Below are 19,782 nucleotides of genomic sequence, written 5' to 3' on the forward strand. Positions count from 1 at the left end.
CTAAACAGGTAATTCTGAGCGGGGTATATTTCAGTAGATCTCCCCCGTACTTAAGCAGGAGCTCATGGTCTCCTGACCTAAAACAAAATAGTGAACCCAAAAACTGTGGAACACCCGAGGTTGCGACATAGGGAATCCAAAGTGACAGCGTTAATTTCTCTTGTATTAGTCATCGACAAAGAAAAATTCCAACTAGACACATTATTTTCATGTCATTTTTCTAGGATTTTGTCTCAGGCATTATGAACACTGTGTAGATATTTAACTACAGTTTTCAATCTGAGATACTTTCACTACCTGGGGTAACGAGCTGTCCTGGAGTACCAAGGTTGTGTTGTGGTTGTAGAGCTTGATAGGACGCTTGGATCTCTTCACGATCCATGTCATAGTCATTCAACACTAACCCTATCAAGAATGAAAGTACACTTCTAATAAATGAGCGATGTATAAATGTATAAGCTTCTTGGTCACTCGAGTAGCATTTTACATGCAATCTATATGTTGTATAATTATAGTTTTCTAAGTCTTCTACTCAATATTAAGGGCTAGGCAGGAACGGTTAACCGAGATCATTGCAAGATGAAGAGGCAAAAAACAAAAGGACTATAACGAGTCCTGCTCTTAGGCCTGGGCCAAACGTCGAACTTTTCACGAGTGGAACCAAACTTATAGAGTGAGATAAGTTCATGAAAAGTTCGACGTCTGGCTCAGTTAAGTTCGTTTGGATAGGTTTGGACGTCGAACACGTTCTATCCGTCTGCTTCAGACGGATAGAACGTCTGACGATCGTCTTGGGCCAAGCATCGTTCGGGAGAAAATTTGTTAAAAGTGCTTTTTGGTCTGATTCAGTTGATTGATTTGACGCGTCCTAAGATCGACATCTGACCCAACAGACGATCTTTGGGTCGATCCAAATTAGAGTTTGGTTCGTCTCATGAAAAGTTCGACGTTTTGCCAAAGCCTTAGTTCAACAACTCCATGAGAAAAATTAATAGGATTCCGAGGACTGAGGCCACGCCCTCTTTTTTGTCCGAACTTTTCCAGTCGGTAATAGATCTTACGACGGGTTTTTCAACTTTCTACGGGAACAGTTAGCGAAAATCTGTCAATACGGCTGGAAAGGACGCCTTAAAATCAGTAAAGCTGTCAAGTTTGAGGGTGATTTGTTCGAGAAAACTAACGAAGAATAGCTCCACGAAGTCGTGGAATTTTAAAGACGTTTGTATGACGGGGGATAAGTTCGTGTACCCACCATACAAACGTCTGTAAAATTTCGCCACTTTGTGGAGCTTAAGGCCCTCTTTCCAGCGGTGTCGATGAATATTCGCTGTACTTCTTTTTATCAAAAGTTGAAAAAACAAAACAAAACAAAACAAAAACCTTGGACGGGTCTATTGCTAAAGAGTTAGAATTCCATCTTTCAGAGCCCCACTTTCTGGAAAATAAATCGGCCTTTAGTTTTCTAGTCATCAATTAGTAAACTATTTAAATTAAACTTACCTAATGGAGATATTATGGTTAAAAGTATAACAGAACTTAATTACAAATGATATAGAAAAGTTCTCGCGGAAAACTGTAAGACCCACGGAGAACAAACTTTATATCCTCAGCTGTAGCCTGTCTCCGCAGACGTCTAATCCGACAATGGAAAAATAAAAGAAAGCGTTCGCAAACAGGTTGAATTACGTTTGCTGTTCTACCTTCTGAATCAATAGTAGGGTCCGTGTGAAAGTCACTTCGTTGAGTGAAAAGTTCAGGGGAGTCTTGCAAAATCTCATCCCCTCCATAATCATCTACATCCTCATTGAATAGCGACGGCTGCGAATATCTTAAATGAGAAATATGTGCTTCATTAGTTATCCATTTATCATGGTTCTGACTCGATTGTCTACTGCTGGACAAATATGATCTTTCGTTGTCAAGCAAGGCGACTGCTGTTGAGGTACCAATGCTTGCTGCATTGTTGTTGAAGAACTCGGAATTTGAACGGAAAAGCTGCGTGGATGGGAAATCCCTTTGAGACATTTGTGAGAGTATGTCATCCAGCATTGGTGGTGATGGAGGTGCCATTTGAAGAGATCTTGATGAGGCTTTAAATGGCGGTCTGCAAGATGATAATCAGACGGCTAATCAGAGGAATACTTTTGAACAGAAACGGCCGCTGGTTATTGGCACCTTCCTTGAAACCTCTCTCTTCCGTCTTCTATCGATGGGATGTATTAAAAAATGCTAAAATATCAAGTTCACATTTTTCTTTAACTGTAAAAAAATAAATCTATTTCCTCATGATATGCGTAAACATAAATCAGTTATCATAAAGCAAAAGGGTTAAAGAAGCCTGGTTAAAGAATCAATAAAATGACACGAACTTTCAACGTCAATATTCCCCGCCAGCAGAGGCCTTTTTTCCTGCGATTCGGCGGGCGGGATCACTAGAGAAAAGAGGCCTCTGGCAGCAGGGAAACGTCAATAACTAGTTATAATTGACCATGAACGCGAAAAGGCGAATTACTCGTCCAAAAAGTTAAAACTGACTATATAAAATGAATGGTTATTGTACTCACACAAATCCTCGCTTGGCATGTCTGCGTTGGGACGATTGAAGATCCAATTCCATGAAAATGGATCAAAACGCGTTTCAGCTTTATGACGCTAAACAAGAACCTCCTTCATGAATTAATGAAATAACAGCATTATTGTCTCACGGAAATATAGGAAGACATTAGTTGGTCACTTTCAAATCAAAAAATAAAGTTGACATGTTAGACTTTTTTAAAGCTTAACCAAGCTTAAGCTTAAGCTAAAATTAAATGTAAGCCTATGAAAAATAATAAATTATCACGAGTCTTCATTTCCAAAAAGACTTCTAAAATCGCTTTAACAATAAACTACTACACAGAACAGAAACTCTTTAAACGTATTAAATATGGAGATTGTGAAAAGTAGCAAAATGTAGCAAATTATGTTGGCACACGGCAGATGTGGTTGCAAATTTCATGGCAGCATGAACTCTCACAAAACGGGATTGAAAAGTAAGGTTTGGAGATGAATATTCAACATAATTTTTACCACTTTACTTACCTTAATCACGAGCGATTTCTTCCCAAGCAATAACCGGTGGTTTCTGTAATTTCATGTTGCTTTAAAGTCGAAAAATTACCGCAAAAAAGGGGAAAGTACATAACCAGTGGAGTTATAAAACAATTTTCACCATATCAAAGTTTTGGCGGGAAAATTGGGCACCGGTGCGACGGCAGCTCTTGTGACAAAATAAACTATGGGGGTGGGTATGGTCAAGGGTAGGGTGGGAGTGAGGAGCGATTGAATGAATCAAAAGGCTTCTATATAAATATCATCATCATAGAACGTTTTAATTTGAAGAGATCAGAGGAAAGTAAAAACTCTCAGACGTGAACATGATGTCGATCTTTGTCATGTGTCGTTTTTCCGATTTGAAGCTTGAAGTCTGTGGAATCTACTGCATTTTCCATTGTGTGAGAGAAGATACGAAAGCCGCAAAAGTTAGGCCTGATCTCAGATTTATACTTCTGACAGGCAGTCCTTCTGAAGACGCAATGTTATCAAGCACAGTCCGCAACACAAACAGAAGATGGCAAGGCTCCGTTCTTAATTCCTTGGAAATAAAAACCTAAGGGGTGTGGCCAGCTCAGATGTTGGCATCGGCGCAAGAACTGCGATCGCCGAAAGCGGGAGCTGCCAAGGGGGATCTAAGGACATGTACCCATCCCCCCCCCCCCCGCCCCCTCAAAAGTAAAATTTTCAAATCTAGAAGCCCTTTTGCCTCTTGCTACTGTAGCTACGACTGCGCTATTTTAAATACCGGTATCTATTCAATAGACCGCGGCGTGCGGACTGATCCTTCTAAACGGCAAGGCCCTATATGCCACGAAAAGAAGTTGATTTCCATTTTAGAACTGGTATAAGAGAAAGCAGACACATATTAAAAGGAAAATGAACGAATAATCGTTGGTTTAAAACCAAGTTGTCACCATTTATTTCAAAACCTAAATACACAAGACTTGAAACGATTCCCATTGCATTGTATTTCTCCACCAAAAAATAAAAGAAAGGTTACTCATTGGAAAGTTGCTATCACAATGTGCTCATCTTGGCAAGGGGAGGCAGAAAAAAACAGCCGCTTGTTCTTGCCCTCGCACATAAGAGATCATCGATGATTTTCTTATCTGTTGTTCGCGTTTTTCTTGTGTACTCTCTTCCCTTCAAATCCATTTTCCAGCGAGCTTTTAGCTCATACTTCTACGGTTTTGCATCTTGAGGAGCCTATGGGAGAAAAATAATACTATTTATAAAGTATGAAAATCTATAGATTAGTACAAGCTCTTTGACTGGTCAGTTTAGAGAACTATGTCTTTCAGCTCTATCATGACCGATTCAACGACACAGTAAAACAATGCATTTTGAGAGTGCTTGCATGGGAACACTTCCTGGTGGATTTACTGTGAAGGTACACTATTAAAATAGAGGGTTCAGTCTACAAAAACAACTAATCTTCTCTCAACAGAGTTCCCCTCTATTTTTTTTTTCATAACATGGACACCTCCCTCCATGCATAACAGAGGGCTGTCAACCCCCAACATCTTCAAATATTGAGAATTGACAAGGAAGGGATAATAGATGATGTCATAATGCACGAAACATGAGGTCATTTGTGCAAAAAAAAAAACATGCGAAAAAGATGTTGTTGGAATTGTAACATTTGTACCTGATTGGGTGTACTTCCCACCAATCACATTAATGGCATACTAAGGTTTCTTAGGAAACGTTCAATGTTAAAAGTTAAATAGCTCAAACAACGCAAACATTTTAAATTTCATTGACAGAAAGTCGAATCTACAAGAAATAGCAAACTTCTGCAATTATCCGGGAGATTTCAGACTCTAATCTGGAGACTGGGAGAAATGATTCAGAAACGGGAGTCTCCCAGATTATCCGGGAGAGTTGACAGCACTGATAACAGAACACTTAATTTTTCTCAAGGATACTTAAACTGTACAATACTCTATGCCATTTTCCCCCGACCTGACATGAACTGAATAATATATAGATTCTAGCACCATAAAATCAATTAGCAGAGCTACATACAGCAGGGTCTACATTTTCTGCAATAAGGACACTTTGCTCTGTCTCTAAACTAGCCCATAAAGGGACATTTCAATGTAATATTTCACTATTATTGTAGTTTACACTCTTTAATACAGTGACCTGGAAGCTTTCTTAACGGACACTCTTGTAAGCAGACAGCTGTACTTACGGCTGCCTTCACAAAACCCATTTCAACTCCCATTCAAACTCTGAATTTTTGTATTCTTGTTAGCAGACGTTCCTTTAGGCAGTCATGGACACTTTCAGGGTTTACGGGTAAGATTAAAGCTTTGCTTTTATGCTCCTGTAAGCAGATACCTCAAATGAAATCTCATTTGCCTCTGAAATTTGTATTATTTTTAATAAATCAACTTCGTACCGCTGATCATCACAATGAATTTATATCAGTTTCACTGTTTTCTTTTTACATACACATCAGGTGTAATACACTTCATAAAACCGCTTGAATTTTATACTTGTGCGGACTGAATTAATACAATATTGTCAGAACACAGTATAGCCAAACACTTACAAACAGATTTTTGCATTTCCAATGTTTATTTGTTGCTGGGCAAGCTCCTGTAAGCAGACCCTTAACCTTTAAATTCCTAGTGGCCACTTATGAAAACCACTCTTGTAAGCGGTCATCTCCAGAAACCGACCCTTTTTTGCCTCCCGAGGGAGTCCGCTTACACCCCGGGTCAGCTGTCATCAAAAAGTGATCTGTTTCAAACTAGTTTTTCAATTTTTAACTGTTTGAGCTGAAACTTTGCACGATAATAGAACTTTGCATTCCCAACAATCATTTGTTTTTGGATTTTTGATTTTAATCGTTTTTGGTGGGAAAATGATGTCATAAGATTGACAGCAAAAAACAGTTTTCGACTTATGGCATAACAAAGTAGAACTTTTAAAAGATCTCACAGAGATGAACCCAATATGAAAAAATTATTAATTTTGTAAAGCTTAATTGGTTGAAAAGTTCTTGAGCTGTGAAATGTGTATTTTCCGCCATTTTGCTACTATTATTTTTTAGAAATTTGGTGGTATTCAGAATGTCATATCTTCGCAACCAAATGAGATTTTGAAAACATTATTTCACATTTAAGTTCTTCCCTGAGTACTCTTTCAAAATTGCTAACCTGATATGGCATAAGTTGGAAGTTATGTTTTACTGTCAGTCTTATGACATCATTTTTGTGCAAAAAAAACCGTTAAAATCCAAAATCCAAAAACATACGCTTGTTGGGAATACAAAGTTCTACAAAAATTGTATTATTGCGCAAAGTTTCAGCTCAAACGGTTAAAAATTAGTTTGAAAGAGATCACTTCTTGATGACAGCTAACCCGCCATGTTACGAGAGCTTCCACTGTACCTAAAACTGGAAGTAGATATCTTATGGCAGCAAGAATGCAAACTCACCATTTGAGACAACTCCACACACTTTAAGAAATCCCTGACTTGTTGTGAGCACTTGAGAGCCTGTGTTGGGTTCTGTTTGTAGCAGTTTAAGACTTCATTTTTCAGGTGCTGACAAGCTGCAACCTTTGTTGGTTGGCTATAAAAAGAGTATGTGTGTAAAACATCAGGCCATTTTTTTGTACTGACCGTCAGAGTACTATTACTCCCTCAAGTGTGTACGCAAAGTATGTGAGCAAATTGAGTGAGCAAGCAAGTAAAAAAACTGCAACTTGAAGAACAAAGTGGAAAAGAAACCCTTAAACAGCCCCCTAACTGGCTTCCTAAACAGCTTATCAACTCCGATAGCTGATTGTCAAAACCTAGATCTTTACTTTTTTTGGCAAGCTGGTGTGTCATTCTCACAATACAAGATGAGAGCAAGGAAGAAAATATTATTGTGATGAGGAGGAAGTGTTAGTGTGGACCAACTGTCTCAATTTATTACAAGTACTTCTAATGATAGCTACCTGAACTTTTTCTTTGTTTCTTCCACAGCTTGATTAAATTTTTCAATTGTGATTTCTTCCTTGTCTGCAACCTAAGACAACCAGATCAAAAAACATAGTTAAACCTAGTTTTTCACATCTTCAGTAGCAGTAACAGCTGATTTTTCCTCAATACTTTGATTAGAAATATATGGGACAAGACAGGACAATTTTAAATTTGATATTAGGGAATTCAAGAGTTTAGATGCCAGCATCATTTTTTTTATTCATAACAAGAATTCTATGCTTTAAATGCACTTACCTTTTCCTTCAGTACACTTATTTCTTCCAGAAGTTTATTTTCTCTGGCTTTTGATTCAGCGTCTTTCTTTTCCAAGGATTGTCTCCAGTGATTTTCTATTTCTGGGGCATCTTTATCTCCTAGTTTCCCCCTGTTTTCCTGCCACCTCCTGGCTTCAGTCTGCCTTCCCTACAAACAGTAACAACTTTCTTTTTGAAAAGCTCTGACTAGTAAACAAGTTGAAAGTTAGTGCATTCTACAAAATGCACACTCAGCTCTTATTAAACATGGCCTGAGGGCATAATTATGATTTTGAGTTAATGTGACTTTCAAAACAATGTTAGTTTCAACTTTCAACTTTATTTAAATGTGGATATATATATTACAAAAATACATTGGGACTGGCCTGTAGTTAGCAAGGCCATATAAGGCAGGCAAGGCTAGATAATTTACTACAAACTGGATAAATAAAAAGAAATTAGACGTTATATAAGTATATATATTTTACAGTAAATACATACTATTCTACTTAAATACAAGGAAAACATTGGAGTGAATTTTAAAAATAAAATGAAATGAAAATAATAATTATAAGGGACAAGAGAATTACTTTTTCATTTTCACAATAATCGTATCTACATCAATATAGGAGTCTTCAGTTTGAAGGATATCGAGTAGCGTTGCTTTTAATGATCTTTTCGGTCTTGCTTTAAGAATTTGAGGTATCCCATCCCAAATATTGATCCCAACACGCCAGAAAGTTTCTTGATATAGTTACAAGAACGCACTAAAGTGCACGTTGCAAAACTACAACAACCCTTACCTCATTAAATGCACCCTGCATAAACTCCTGAAAATGTTCATGCTGATGTTTTAAGCGTGCTTTCTCTTGCTGTAATTCACCCCACAAATTGTTGATGTCATCTTAAGGGTTAAAAAGATTAAAACAACACTATCATTAGCTCTACGGTCTGATTTATGGGAAAAATATAACTATAGCATTTGTCAAATCCATAAACCAGTATTGTGTTATAACTTATTCCAGAAAAGATTCATATTGGTACTCTTCCATGAAAGATTTAAACTCCCTTCTTCTCACCACTGAAACTTCTGGCTTAGGATCAAACTTTCCTTTCAAAATTCTGATCTTTGAGCTAAGATCCTTCCCCCCTCTTGAAATTTCCAATGGTCACGGGGTGAGCATGGATATTTTCTGAAGCCACAAATTTGGGGACGTTGTGCGTTCATTGTTGCCTGGGAACCCATGTCCCACAAATTGCCACATGACATGACTCCCACCTGAGCAGCTGCGAAGGAGACTACATGACAATTATTATTATTATTTCCTTTCCTCATTTTATCACTGATCTTTTTCTTCCTTCATATTTCATCACCACATCCCAAAGATAATTATAGTGTAGGTTGCATATTCCTGATCCTACAGTTTGCTTTGAGTGGACCACTGCATACAAGGGTTTTTACTATGTGCAAAAATAACACTAGTACTGGCCCTGCTCAGCCTGAGTTCTTCTGTCGTGTAATCTGTAGGAAAGCTTACCAGAATTCAAAATTGTTGGTTTTGTTTGTACTGATTGAACAGTTGTTTTTGAAAGAGTAAGTCACTGTTGGCTAACATTGTTCCCATGGCCTCTCACTCAAGAGAGATCCGGGGAACCTGTTCTCTTTTTTTGCCGGGGGGGGGGGGGGGGGGGGGATGATGCAAAAGAGAGATTCTCAAGATTTTAGATTTCCACAGGTTGGCATAAGCAGAATTTTTTCCTAGTCACGAAACCAGCTTCAAAGGTAAAACTCCATGTCTTGCTTTCAGAAGTGGCTCTGGGAGTGAAAAAGTTGTCTAAGCTTAGCAGTGATTTACCTTGACTAATCTCCTTTTCATCACCTTTCAGGGGTAAATCCTCTAGGCCTCTCAAGCGTCTTACTACTCTCTCTGACACCTAAAAAATTTTGAATCAACTGCTTAATGTTCGCGAAAAGTAAAATTATCACTCAACATAGCTTGATATCATTTCACCCTCCAGAAATCGAAGATATTGCTTAGGGCTTAGTGTGAATTCCATATGATTCCTTTGTAGAACCTACCTTTATAATTCCCGCACTTTCATCCTCCTCTGATCTCTTAACGGACAATCTTTTTGTTGATTCACCACTCCCCATGTTATTTTCAACGAGTGTTGTCCAAAACCTCTTTAACTTTCTTCATGAAATTTTCCACAAGTGTCCGCCATGATGGATATCAGTGTGCGCCCAAAATGCTAGGTGCACAGCGGATACATGTTGCCATAACAACGATCTCCACAAGAGAAAGACAGACTGAAATGGTTCGCGCAATTTGCGCTCTAAGATGTGTTTTTAGTTAGAAAAACTTTATTCTTTCCTGATCATATTTTGATTTCCTCTTCAAAAAATTGCGCGTCGCGATGAGCAACTCTAACCCTCTGCGGACCGACGCTTGTATGAAGCGAACGGTAAGTATGGAGACAGTTTTGCGACATCATGAAATTCAAGAGAGAAAACTACAAGGGAAGCGAGAAGCATATAAAAGACGAAATGATACGTACGTCAAAGCTATGTACGGTAGTCCTCAGGACAAAGAAGAAGTCAGGTGAACAAGTTTACGTTTTATAAACACTAGAAGGTTTATAAACTCTTTGAATATTAAAGGGTGACTTAAACAATAAATTGTCAATTACGTCCATCACCACAAGTGCTGATGCTTGTTAGACTCCAATTAACAGCTGTTTTTCATTTAAACATAGACTGCAAAATATACTCAAAATAACCAAAATATAACTGCAAAATTTTCATTACTGGATACAGCATTATTGAAGTTCTTTCCTGAGACTGATTTCGGTCTATTTTAATAATATATTTAACTTGTAGATTGTGGGTTGATAGATTGCGGGCGCGTCCATTCAACCAAAATTCCAACCGGTCCGACCGGGAAAAGTGGTCCACCTCAAAAGGTGGACCCGTGTTTTCGAAACTTTTCCGGTTGGACCGAACCGATCCATTGAGTTTTGGGCCGAAATTTCCGGAAATTTTGGTTGAATGGATCGCGCCCTGCATTTCCCGAGTCCCATCGCTTTTCGAGTACAATCGAGCAAGCATATACCACGCCAGGGCCAAATCATCCCCCAAATTGCTGGGCAAAGCATGACAATTTTCGTTAATTTACAATAACTTTGTTGTCTCTATCTCTGATCTTTCCTTACCAAACTTGGCCTGAAAATAGAAAATATTGAGATAATCAAATTGGCATACATTTTGACATCAAAATGTCAAATTATGACGTCACTTTTGCTGACGTCATTCATACGTAAATTTTAAACTTTAAACTCTCTCCATCGTTTATGAAAATTTGAAAGAACTATTCAAGGGAACGGAAAAGTATGGTTCCAAGGGGGGGAACTGAAATACGTTTAAAGTCCCATAACTCAAGTTTTAAATGTCATGGCAAGAAATGGTTTTCAGCCTTTTACTCCCCTTCTAATTCTCTTTCAAGTGATAGAAGTAAATGATATATTGAAATTTGAAAATTATGTCAGCAATTGTGGCGTCATAATTTGACATTTTGCGTGAGACAAAAACGTTAAAATTATCTGGTCAACAATCAAAGTTTATGGGGGCATTTACACAAGAGGCACTTTATATTAATATTAATTTGAGAGAAGGCATATTTTAGATCATCCTATTCATGATTTATAGATTCCTTTGTAAAGTGCCATGAGCCCAATAATGGATATGGTGCTGATTATAAATGCTTTGATTATAATTTTTTACATGTATTAATATATTGTATAGTAAGCTATCCATTGAACACTATGAGAACACTTAAAAGCAACCACTATTATTGCATCTTTAAAACTCTCAGGCAAGATGGCAGAACAGCATTGTTACAACAAATGAAAGAAAAAGAACTAGCTGACAAAAATGCCATGGCTGAAAAGACAAAAGAGAGTGACTTCGCAATCAGTTATGACAGGATCTGCATTGAACAAGACAAAGAAGACAAAATCAACAAAGAAAAATACCTACAGCAGTTCAGGAATGAAAATAAAAGGGTACTAACATTGTTTAATTTTTGTTTGTTCAAATTTTCTGAAGAACAGCTCAACCAGTAGCTGTATATCAGAAAATTAACTTCAAGATTACTTTGGTGTAGCCTGAATTTCATCCCATTACTTTGAGTTGTTATTACTCCTTGAGAGGAGAAAACGACTCGAAGCAATCGGATGAATTTCAGTGTAACTTTGGTGTTGAAAATGCTGCAACTATAATCTGGTAATAGTCATTTACAGACTGTATCTTAAGCCACCTTCTCAACTCATGACTTGCACACCTGTGCTTCAAACATGGCATCAACTCAACTACATGGAGTATGATGTCATAAAACGTTTTTCTTTGAATACTGATTGGCTCATAACCATCATGTATTATCTGTTACATTATTGGCCAGCGCTACCAAGAAATGTAATTTTATTGTTTTGAGGTGAAAGCCATTCATTCCAAAAAGGAGGCAAAGTCAATTAAAAACATTCAAAGTCCGTTTTATTTTGTGATGTACTGAAAACAAGTGACATCATGCAAAAGATCAAGGTTCCTTTAAATGTCAAGACTGAGGTTCCTTTGAATGGTGACACAACAATTATTTTAGCCTACACACAAATAAAAAGGCACTTGATAAGTACAATACTTTTTGCTGTAGTGACCTTGGAAAAGTCTGAAAGTCAAGAAAGGAACAATCACCACTTTAGTAAATATTGGGGGCATTTTTGTTTTCTCTTTCACAGCTGATGGAGCTCCGTGCCGAACAGCAGAAAAAAGATAGATGTGCAAGACATTTAGAAGAAAGAAACCTCCTCCAGCAAAGTCCAATAAATTGGAGCCATACTCTTCACTAAGAAATAAATTGAAGTATTATTAATTTTTATTAATAGCTGAAAAATCATGGTTTTTACAATCACTTAAATCAATTCCAAAAAAACAACATAGGATAGGTTGTGTACATTCTGCTAAAATTATTCAGATTTTGATGATACTAAGATGTGTGTTTATAACAGTTTGTTAATCAAGTAATAGGAAAAAGAAATTTAAATTGGCACTTATGATAATATAAAACAATCAAAATACCACATTGCATTAATAATTTTTTTAATGTCTGGAATGTTCTAATCAAGTGATTAATATTTTGAATGCACAGTAAAACAATAAAACAAAATTATCTCCTCACTCATAAAGTGGAACCTCAATGTGTACAAACTTGAGTTCACAAACTTTCAGTTATACTATGACGTTAATCATAACCTACACCTAGCCCTACAAAGGGTTTTTTGGGTTGTCAATTTCTTTTATTCACCCTCTACACATTGCCCATAATACACCTTGTTTGTTGGGGTATTACAATAATTGTCCCAAGGTGTACAAGGGAAATGTGAACATGGTGAATCATTCCTTTTTTTTATTTTGACGAATTTCGTTGTGTGATGCACAGTTCTTTTAAAGGCATTTTAAGAAATTCTGTACAATACAGCAGACACGGATAGAGCTAAATGTTTCATGCTTTCATGCTGAACTCCACTACTGCTCAGCACTGAAAATGAAGGTGTCATTCTCCCACTGCTGTGGTGAAGTAGTATTGCTGTCATAAATAATGGCAGTGACACTGGATAATACAGTACTGCAAAAAGTTGAAGGAAGAATGAATGGAACATTGAAATGAAAATTCCATGCTGAATTGTTCTGCTCAATAGAGATGGCTAGACATTTGTCCTGGTTGCCTCTATAATGTTATCTATCCTATATCCATACTGGGATCTTCCTGTTCCTCAAGTGTCTCCTTTGAAGATCCAGCAACCTATAAAATACAGATAAATTATTAATAAAAACAACACATGTTATATTCAGTTACCCTATTATGCTGTGTATAAGCTTAAGGGTGGGTTTACTGTAACAGTACATACACAAATAGCCAACACATATGTCCAGTGGAACTGATGGCTATAGGCATATGTTGCAAATGAATCGACCCTATTTGGTAGTCTCTGGTTTGCTTTTCTTTGTTCCAAATTCATTTCCATAAATGTTGGTTCAAGAGGTTAAGAAATAAAACTGATTTGAAAATGCTATCACCTCTGCCCTTATGTCCGGCCACACCCACCTCCCAATCCCACTCCCCCAAAATAAAATAATTATATTAGAGATGTTCAAAGATAAGTGCAACAAGTTAGTAAAAGAGGTTAAGAAATCAAACTGATTCGAAAAGTTTATCAACTCTGCCTTATGTCAGGCCACAACCACCCCACCAATCTCATTTCCCCACCTCTCCTCCCAAAAAAGATAAGTTCAAAGATAAGTTAGTGCAATATGCGTGCAGAAGTTAATGTATTTAGTAATAGTGAATTGTCATTTTTTGGGTGCAAATTGATTGTCAATGAACTGAAATATGGTGGAGAAGAAGTGTGAAACCACCTTCAAATTTGATGTTCTGTTAGCATATCATGCTTTAAAGATCTTGTTGATCAAGAAAATTATCTTTTTTTCTCCAACCTCTTCTTCCTCCTTTTCAGCACTGTCTTTTTTCACCAGAAACACTCTGGCCATTTCCAGTGTTTTTGTGGTATTGTATCTGTACTTCAATTTCTTTGTTTCCTGTGAGTCACTTGATTCTGAAAACAAACAAGCAAACAATTTAAAAAAAAAACACATTAAAAGAAAAAAAAAATGGTGCTTGTGTGCAGTGTGGTCAAAAGACAGTCACCATATTTTAGCAACAGTTTTGATTTGGGATAGCCCTAATTTCATTGGTAAAGTATCTTATTTACATAATATCACCCTTTTTTCTTTTTACCTGCAATGGCTTTATACAAACAAAAGACGCATCAGAGAAGGCAGATAAGTGACCATCCGGTAGGTCTATCAGATAAGTGACTTGATGTCAATTGATCACTGATAGGAAAAAAAAAATGACAATTTGCCTGAAGAATCTTTGAGTCAATTAACAGGATTTAAGCAAGGATGAAATGAATAACACTGCATTGATGTATTCTGATATCATTATACCAGTAACCAGGGCTTTTACAAGCAGCAAAGGAAGCGCTTTCCCTCTCCCAGATGATAATATTAGGGCAAATGCTCAGCACAGGGAAAAACCTGTTCTCAGATTTTATCAGTTGTCGAGGCATGCCCTCAGACCCAACTTGAGTCCAGTAAAAAACACTCACTCCACCTGTTTGCAAAACTGGTTAACTAATAACTAATAGTACAAACAACAAATGTATCTAGATTACCTAGTTCCTCAAACAGAACATGTGTACCAATAGGCTCTGAAAACAGATTATGCAAAATAGGATAGCAAATAATTTATACTGATAACCTGATTAATAAAATCCAAAATATTTTTAAAAATTATTTTATTTTACATGTAACATTTTTAAAAACACAATGAGTATTTTTAAACTAACTTTTCAAACTCATTAATAATTCATAAAAAAAATACAATTAAAAGGAAATTAACACTTAATGAGGGTTGAAAATCAGATGAAAAACTGCTCATTGTTGCATCCTTAATTTCTTGTTCTAAAATCATTTTTTTTGAGAAGTAATATCAAGGATTCGTCACAGTGTTTCATCACCAGATAAAACACTTTAACTCCCTTCTCAGTATTTCATCTGGCGATGAAACTGTGTGTCATCCTTGATATATCTATATTATTACATCAACACATTCGGCTACTGCAAATGCCATTTTAAGTTGCAAGCTTAACTTGAGGCCAAAAAATATAACATCTTCACCTTTGAGCTCCCCAGTAAATGTATAATTTCCAATCTGCAGCACAGGTTCATCTGTGTCAATACCCTGTAATGGAACAAATCCCTTATAAATTTACATACCCAATTAGACTGCGAAACAATCCATATTTAATAATGCCTAGTCAAATATGCACAAACAGTCAAATGAAAAGTCTGGAGGTTTTTTCCCTGCAAGCATGTGAGGCTCATGCACTTTGCACATGACCCTGCACCAACACTTCACATCTTGAAAAGGCGAGTTTGAAAAAAAAAACTGAACAAACAAACAACTCAAATGAAGAGTGTTCCTCGCCGTTGTGATTGCAAATATTTATACAATAATTGCATTAGCAGCTTGAAAAAAATATTTAGGACTGGACCAGCGTAGTCTGCTACACAGCCGTTTTTAGAGTCGTCACACAACGCTCCTCCCCACTAACGGCTGCTGAAAACCGAACTACATTCCTTTCCCGTGATTAGCCAATTATAATTCAGCTCCCATTTTCTGGAAGGTGTTCGCACCACGTTTGCGGTACTGTGACTCCTCCAATCAGAGCTTTGCTTTTATCGGTGCCCCATGTGTGAATGGCAATTAACTACAGCAGTGTTGTCGTAGTCGAGTCCTATTCAAAATTTAGGAGATAAGCAGCAGCAGCAAGCAAGTCGAGCAAATTGCGATGCACAACATGGATGTGCTCATAAAGTTGCCAGGTATAGTTTCGGGATATCGCTCATCGATAATTAATTTAATTTTTGCTTTTTGAATCAGTACCCTTGACAGTTCAGTCTTCACAGGAACACAATAAGCACATCTGGCACATTAAAATTCTTCATTACGTATCAGTAGATATGCGTGTTAAATGAAGAACCAACCGATCCTGGTAAAAGTCTTGTAGGCTATCAAACCTTTTTTTCACTTGGAACTTTCTTGACCGCTTAAAACAAACTTTTTTGCACATTAACCTTTTCATTGCTTGAAAACACAGAGCCCGACTAAGTTCAGCGACGATTGATTGATTTGTCGAAAACTGAGAAGCATGCTCGCTTCCTAGCACCCTGCTGCTCACGTATTGTCAAATTTCTTGTACATGATTGGCTTGTTCGTTAGACCACAAACACAAAGGGAAAGGAATAAAGTTCGGTTTTCAGCAGCTGTTTGTTGGGAGGAGCTTTGCACGACGACGCTAAAAACGGCTGTGTGGCAGACTAGGACCAGCGTGCAAAGAAAGTCATGTCCGATAGCCCGCGGCTGGTGGATTTTGCTATAGGGCTAGTGTTTTTTGTTCTTAACTTGCCCGACGGGCAAGTGCTGTTTTTTGGGGAAATTCAAATTACAGAAGGATTGTTATCAATCCTGCTAATCAAAAAGGGTTTGGGGGCTAGTTGAAATGACTTGTGGGCTAGTACATGCTATCTAGAGCTTGCTTGAATGACAGGCTGTAAGACTGACTTTCTTTGCACCCTGAGGACTTCAACGGGATTTGAACCCGTGACTTTGTGATACTGGTGCAATGCTCTGACCAACTGAGCAATAAAGCCACTGATATTGGAAGCTGTTTTAGGCAACACCAACCTCGAGATGAGGCTTGTGGGCCAGCAGTTGCACCCTACTGTAGACATGTAAGTAGAGTGGCCAACTGAGGGTTTGAGTACCAATTGCATAACATTTGGGCATGTGATGGGGTATGTGGTAATTCAACTTTCCCTTCCCCCAGGAATTTGCCATCCAGGACAAAAAAACTAATGTCCGGGGAAGGGGAGGGGGCAGGGGCATTGGTGCAGCTAAAATAATTGACTGATGCATTACCGTCATTGAAATAAGGCCTTCTGCACACTGAGTCCCACCAACTTTTCCCCATGCACATCACTTATCAATGAGTTTAAGGACCATAATAAGCCACATTTATTTCAATTTTAATTGTTTTCTCAACATACTATCAAAAAGGTAAGAAAACTACTTATTAGCAAAACTCACCAAAAGTCGGCAACTTTCAGACTTGCACTTGTATAAGAAGTCACTGTCTATGACTCCTTTCAGTTCAATGACAATGAGATGCTCCTGTTTTACAAAAAGGGGAAATTGCATGTTAACCCTTGGAAATCTTTTCAACACATTGCAATTAAAACAAGATGTACAGGAGCAAAGAGCTTCCTTGCCAGCTTCACAGAATTGAACATACATCCCTCCAAGTTGCGACCATTTTAGTCACCATGGGGCCTAGAATTTTGAGGTGACTTGATTTGTAAAAAAGCCTCCCTAAACGAAAAGAATTGGTCGCTAAATGGCGACCAAGCAAAAACTTTAACTTGGAGGGTTGACATAGGGGGCCAAAATGCTACCCTGCAAGCAGAGGTTTCTCTCTGGCCTTTAACAACACAATTTTGCTCACATCATATCACTTATCATTTGCGTAGTTGGTTTGTTTATGCCACGGAAAAAACTTCTGCAGAAAGCCCCATGTACATGTAGTTTCCGTTTAGACACCTCCAAAATCTTGGAGATAGACACATGATTAACAGGTTTTATAACTGATTTTAAACAGTCAAACAAACCGATTTGTTGTGCAAAACAGAGTCTGCAGGAGACTTTCTCCCCCAACGCTACAGCGTTGTGATTTCTCTCATGGGATGAAATTTGTGTCATTATCTCTATAATAATTAATTAACGATCTGGCACATGCTCAACGGAAACCACAAGCAGCTTGCCACAGGACTTTCTCCCCGGGCAAAAAAAAAAAAAAAAAACTATGCGATAACAAGTGATGCGAACTACTTTGTGAATGCTAAAAGCCATGCACGAGAGAAACCTCTGCTCGCAGTGTACCTAAACATTCCCTACGACTTAACAAGAGATATATTTGGAATAATAAAATGAAAATCGCCACTAGATCGACACAGCAAAGGTACAAAAGGTTTTATTGGGGGAACACATCACTTTTCCCTGTTGTTCAACTGTCACATCCCTGTTGAACTGACAGGATCAGTTCATAGGCTTGATGATGTTGTATGAAGTGATGCATCATGGGATGAAATTCCCCCTTTGTTTTTAGAGTAAAGCTCACTTGCATTGTACGACTGGTAAGATTTCCGTATAACTCCAACATTTATTATGCATGCAGCAATTTCATACTTTTTCGCACAAATAGTTTAAAATAAGTAGAGTCAAAACACGTATGCATTATAAATGCATGGGTTTATATACGGAAATCTTAGCAAAACAGGGGTTATATGCTTCTGACCAAAAATATTTAAGCAATAGACCACACTTTCTATGGGTTTACCGGCGTGATAACCCACGCGGGATGTTGGGAGAACACGAGAAAAGCTTGTAGATCACGAGCCGAAGTGATTTCTTTTTGTGGAGAAAGGGAAGCTTTTCATCAAGAAATCGTCCTTCGAGGAATTCAACCTTGTTTTCTTTACGGCGGAGCCCATGGTCTGTTTTGAAATGCAACCAAGTCAGCGAAGTTCTTGCTGAATTTTCAGGTACATTTTGCACTCTATGGCCAAGACAATTACGTTTTTGAAAGGGAATTTATGTATTTTTAAATGTTTCATAGACGTTTTATAAATTTTTCTCTTCGGCGCTAAAGAAAAATTATAAAATGTGCCCCGATTAATTGAGATGGATTTTGAGTTGAATTTTGCCATGTGCTTAGCCGATTTCACTTGCGTGAATGGATCCACGATCCAGATAGTGTTTTCCGAATTGCTTTAAAGGATTAACTTTTTGGACTTTGAATAAAACTTTTCAAGAAACGGCTTCTCTGTCTATTGTTTTTAGTTTGTTCATTCATAAAATTAGCTCAAACTACGATCGTGACTACAACATCTAAGTTTAATTTAAGCTTTTAAAATGCTTCTCACATTCATTACAAGCATCACTTTTTGCGAAGATGTCAGGTTCAGGTTTTGGACACTTTTCGATAAGCAGCTAATGAATTTTATTCGAAAATATTTTTCACTGTTTATTCTTGACTTTTAACATAAGAATTTTAAAAGTCTATTTGCAGTATAAGTTTACTGTGCAGAGGGTCAACGAGGCATCGTATTTTGAAGTGACAACTTCAAGAAGTTGCGAGGCCGTCAATAGGTTTCATAATGTTACGTTTGGCCCGGGTGGTAAGGCAATAATATCCTGCTCGGTGTTTCAGTAATATTCCTGGTTTTAACCTTTGAAAGCTTTCTCGGCTTTCGGGAGTTTTTCTCCCGTTTGTCGGCCATTTTTTTAAGCGGGCGCGGGAACCTGAAGGAAAATTACGTCACGTTGTTTACGAAGTTTGATTGGTCAGTTATCTCTTCTTCTCGTTCCAAATATGGTACTTTCTAAAATGAATAATCACGAGCATCGGACAAAGCAAACATATGAGAGTTACACGTTTCAACCCCTTATGAGTTTCTGATGCAACTCGACCATCGATGATTGTTTTCTTTCAAGTTTGATGTTTATGCGAGTTTGTTAGACATATTTAACGGCTCTTACCTCTTCTTCCCACTCTTCTTCGTACATATCTTCTACGTAACACCCACAACACTATTCGAGCTTTGCAATAAGCTAAGAAACCTCTGCCAAACTCTACAATCCAAAATGGTCTTGCGTGCATTTGTGAATCCTAGAATGACCAGAATGACCCCAGAATAGCGAGGGACCTGGTAGAGAG

General features: G+C 37.7%; 3 protein-coding genes across 4 annotated transcripts; 1 reads left to right on the forward strand and 2 right to left on the reverse strand.

Annotated features, from left to right (window-relative positions):
- Window positions 1-3,991: 3,991 nt before the first annotated feature.
- LOC140923690 (uncharacterized) lies at window positions 3,992-9,571 on the reverse strand. The gene is made up of 7 exons (XM_073373764.1): window positions 9,413-9,571; window positions 9,189-9,267; window positions 8,136-8,236; window positions 7,334-7,501; window positions 7,054-7,124; window positions 6,548-6,683; window positions 3,992-4,302 (listed from the first exon to the last, which is right to left on the reverse strand). The coding sequence occupies exons 1-7, from the start codon at window positions 9,485-9,487 to the stop codon at window positions 4,279-4,281; spliced, it is 654 nt and encodes a 217-aa protein (XP_073229865.1). The 5' UTR covers window positions 9,488-9,571; the 3' UTR covers window positions 3,992-4,278.
- A 41-nt stretch (window positions 9,572-9,612) lies between these two features.
- LOC140923691 (uncharacterized) lies at window positions 9,613-12,263 on the forward strand. Its single transcript, XM_073373767.1, has 3 exons — window positions 9,613-9,935; window positions 11,205-11,394; window positions 12,124-12,263. Exons 1-3 carry the CDS (start codon window positions 9,751-9,753, stop codon window positions 12,232-12,234), a joined length of 486 nt encoding a protein of 161 aa, XP_073229868.1. The 5' UTR covers window positions 9,613-9,750; the 3' UTR covers window positions 12,235-12,263.
- A 504-nt stretch (window positions 12,264-12,767) lies between these two features.
- Window positions 12,768-19,762, reverse strand: LOC140923692 (general transcription factor 3C polypeptide 6-like). 2 transcript variants are annotated; one of them, XM_073373768.1, is made up of 6 exons: window positions 19,605-19,762; window positions 17,097-17,180; window positions 15,125-15,188; window positions 14,620-14,655; window positions 13,880-13,998; window positions 12,768-13,187 (listed from the first exon to the last, which is right to left on the reverse strand). In XM_073373768.1, the coding sequence occupies exons 1-6, from the start codon at window positions 19,629-19,631 to the stop codon at window positions 13,125-13,127; spliced, it is 393 nt and encodes a 130-aa protein (XP_073229869.1). In that variant the 5' UTR covers window positions 19,632-19,762; the 3' UTR covers window positions 12,768-13,124. The 2 variants fall into 2 exon arrangements, with proteins under 2 accessions (XP_073229869.1, XP_073229870.1); XM_073373769.1 differs by lacking the exon at window positions 14,620-14,655.
- Window positions 19,763-19,782: the final 20 nt, after the last annotated feature.

This window comes from Porites lutea, chromosome 13 (assembly GCF_958299795.1).
Source record: "Porites lutea chromosome 13, jaPorLute2.1, whole genome shotgun sequence".
NCBI classification, from domain to species: domain Eukaryota; kingdom Metazoa; phylum Cnidaria; class Anthozoa; order Scleractinia; family Poritidae; genus Porites; species Porites lutea.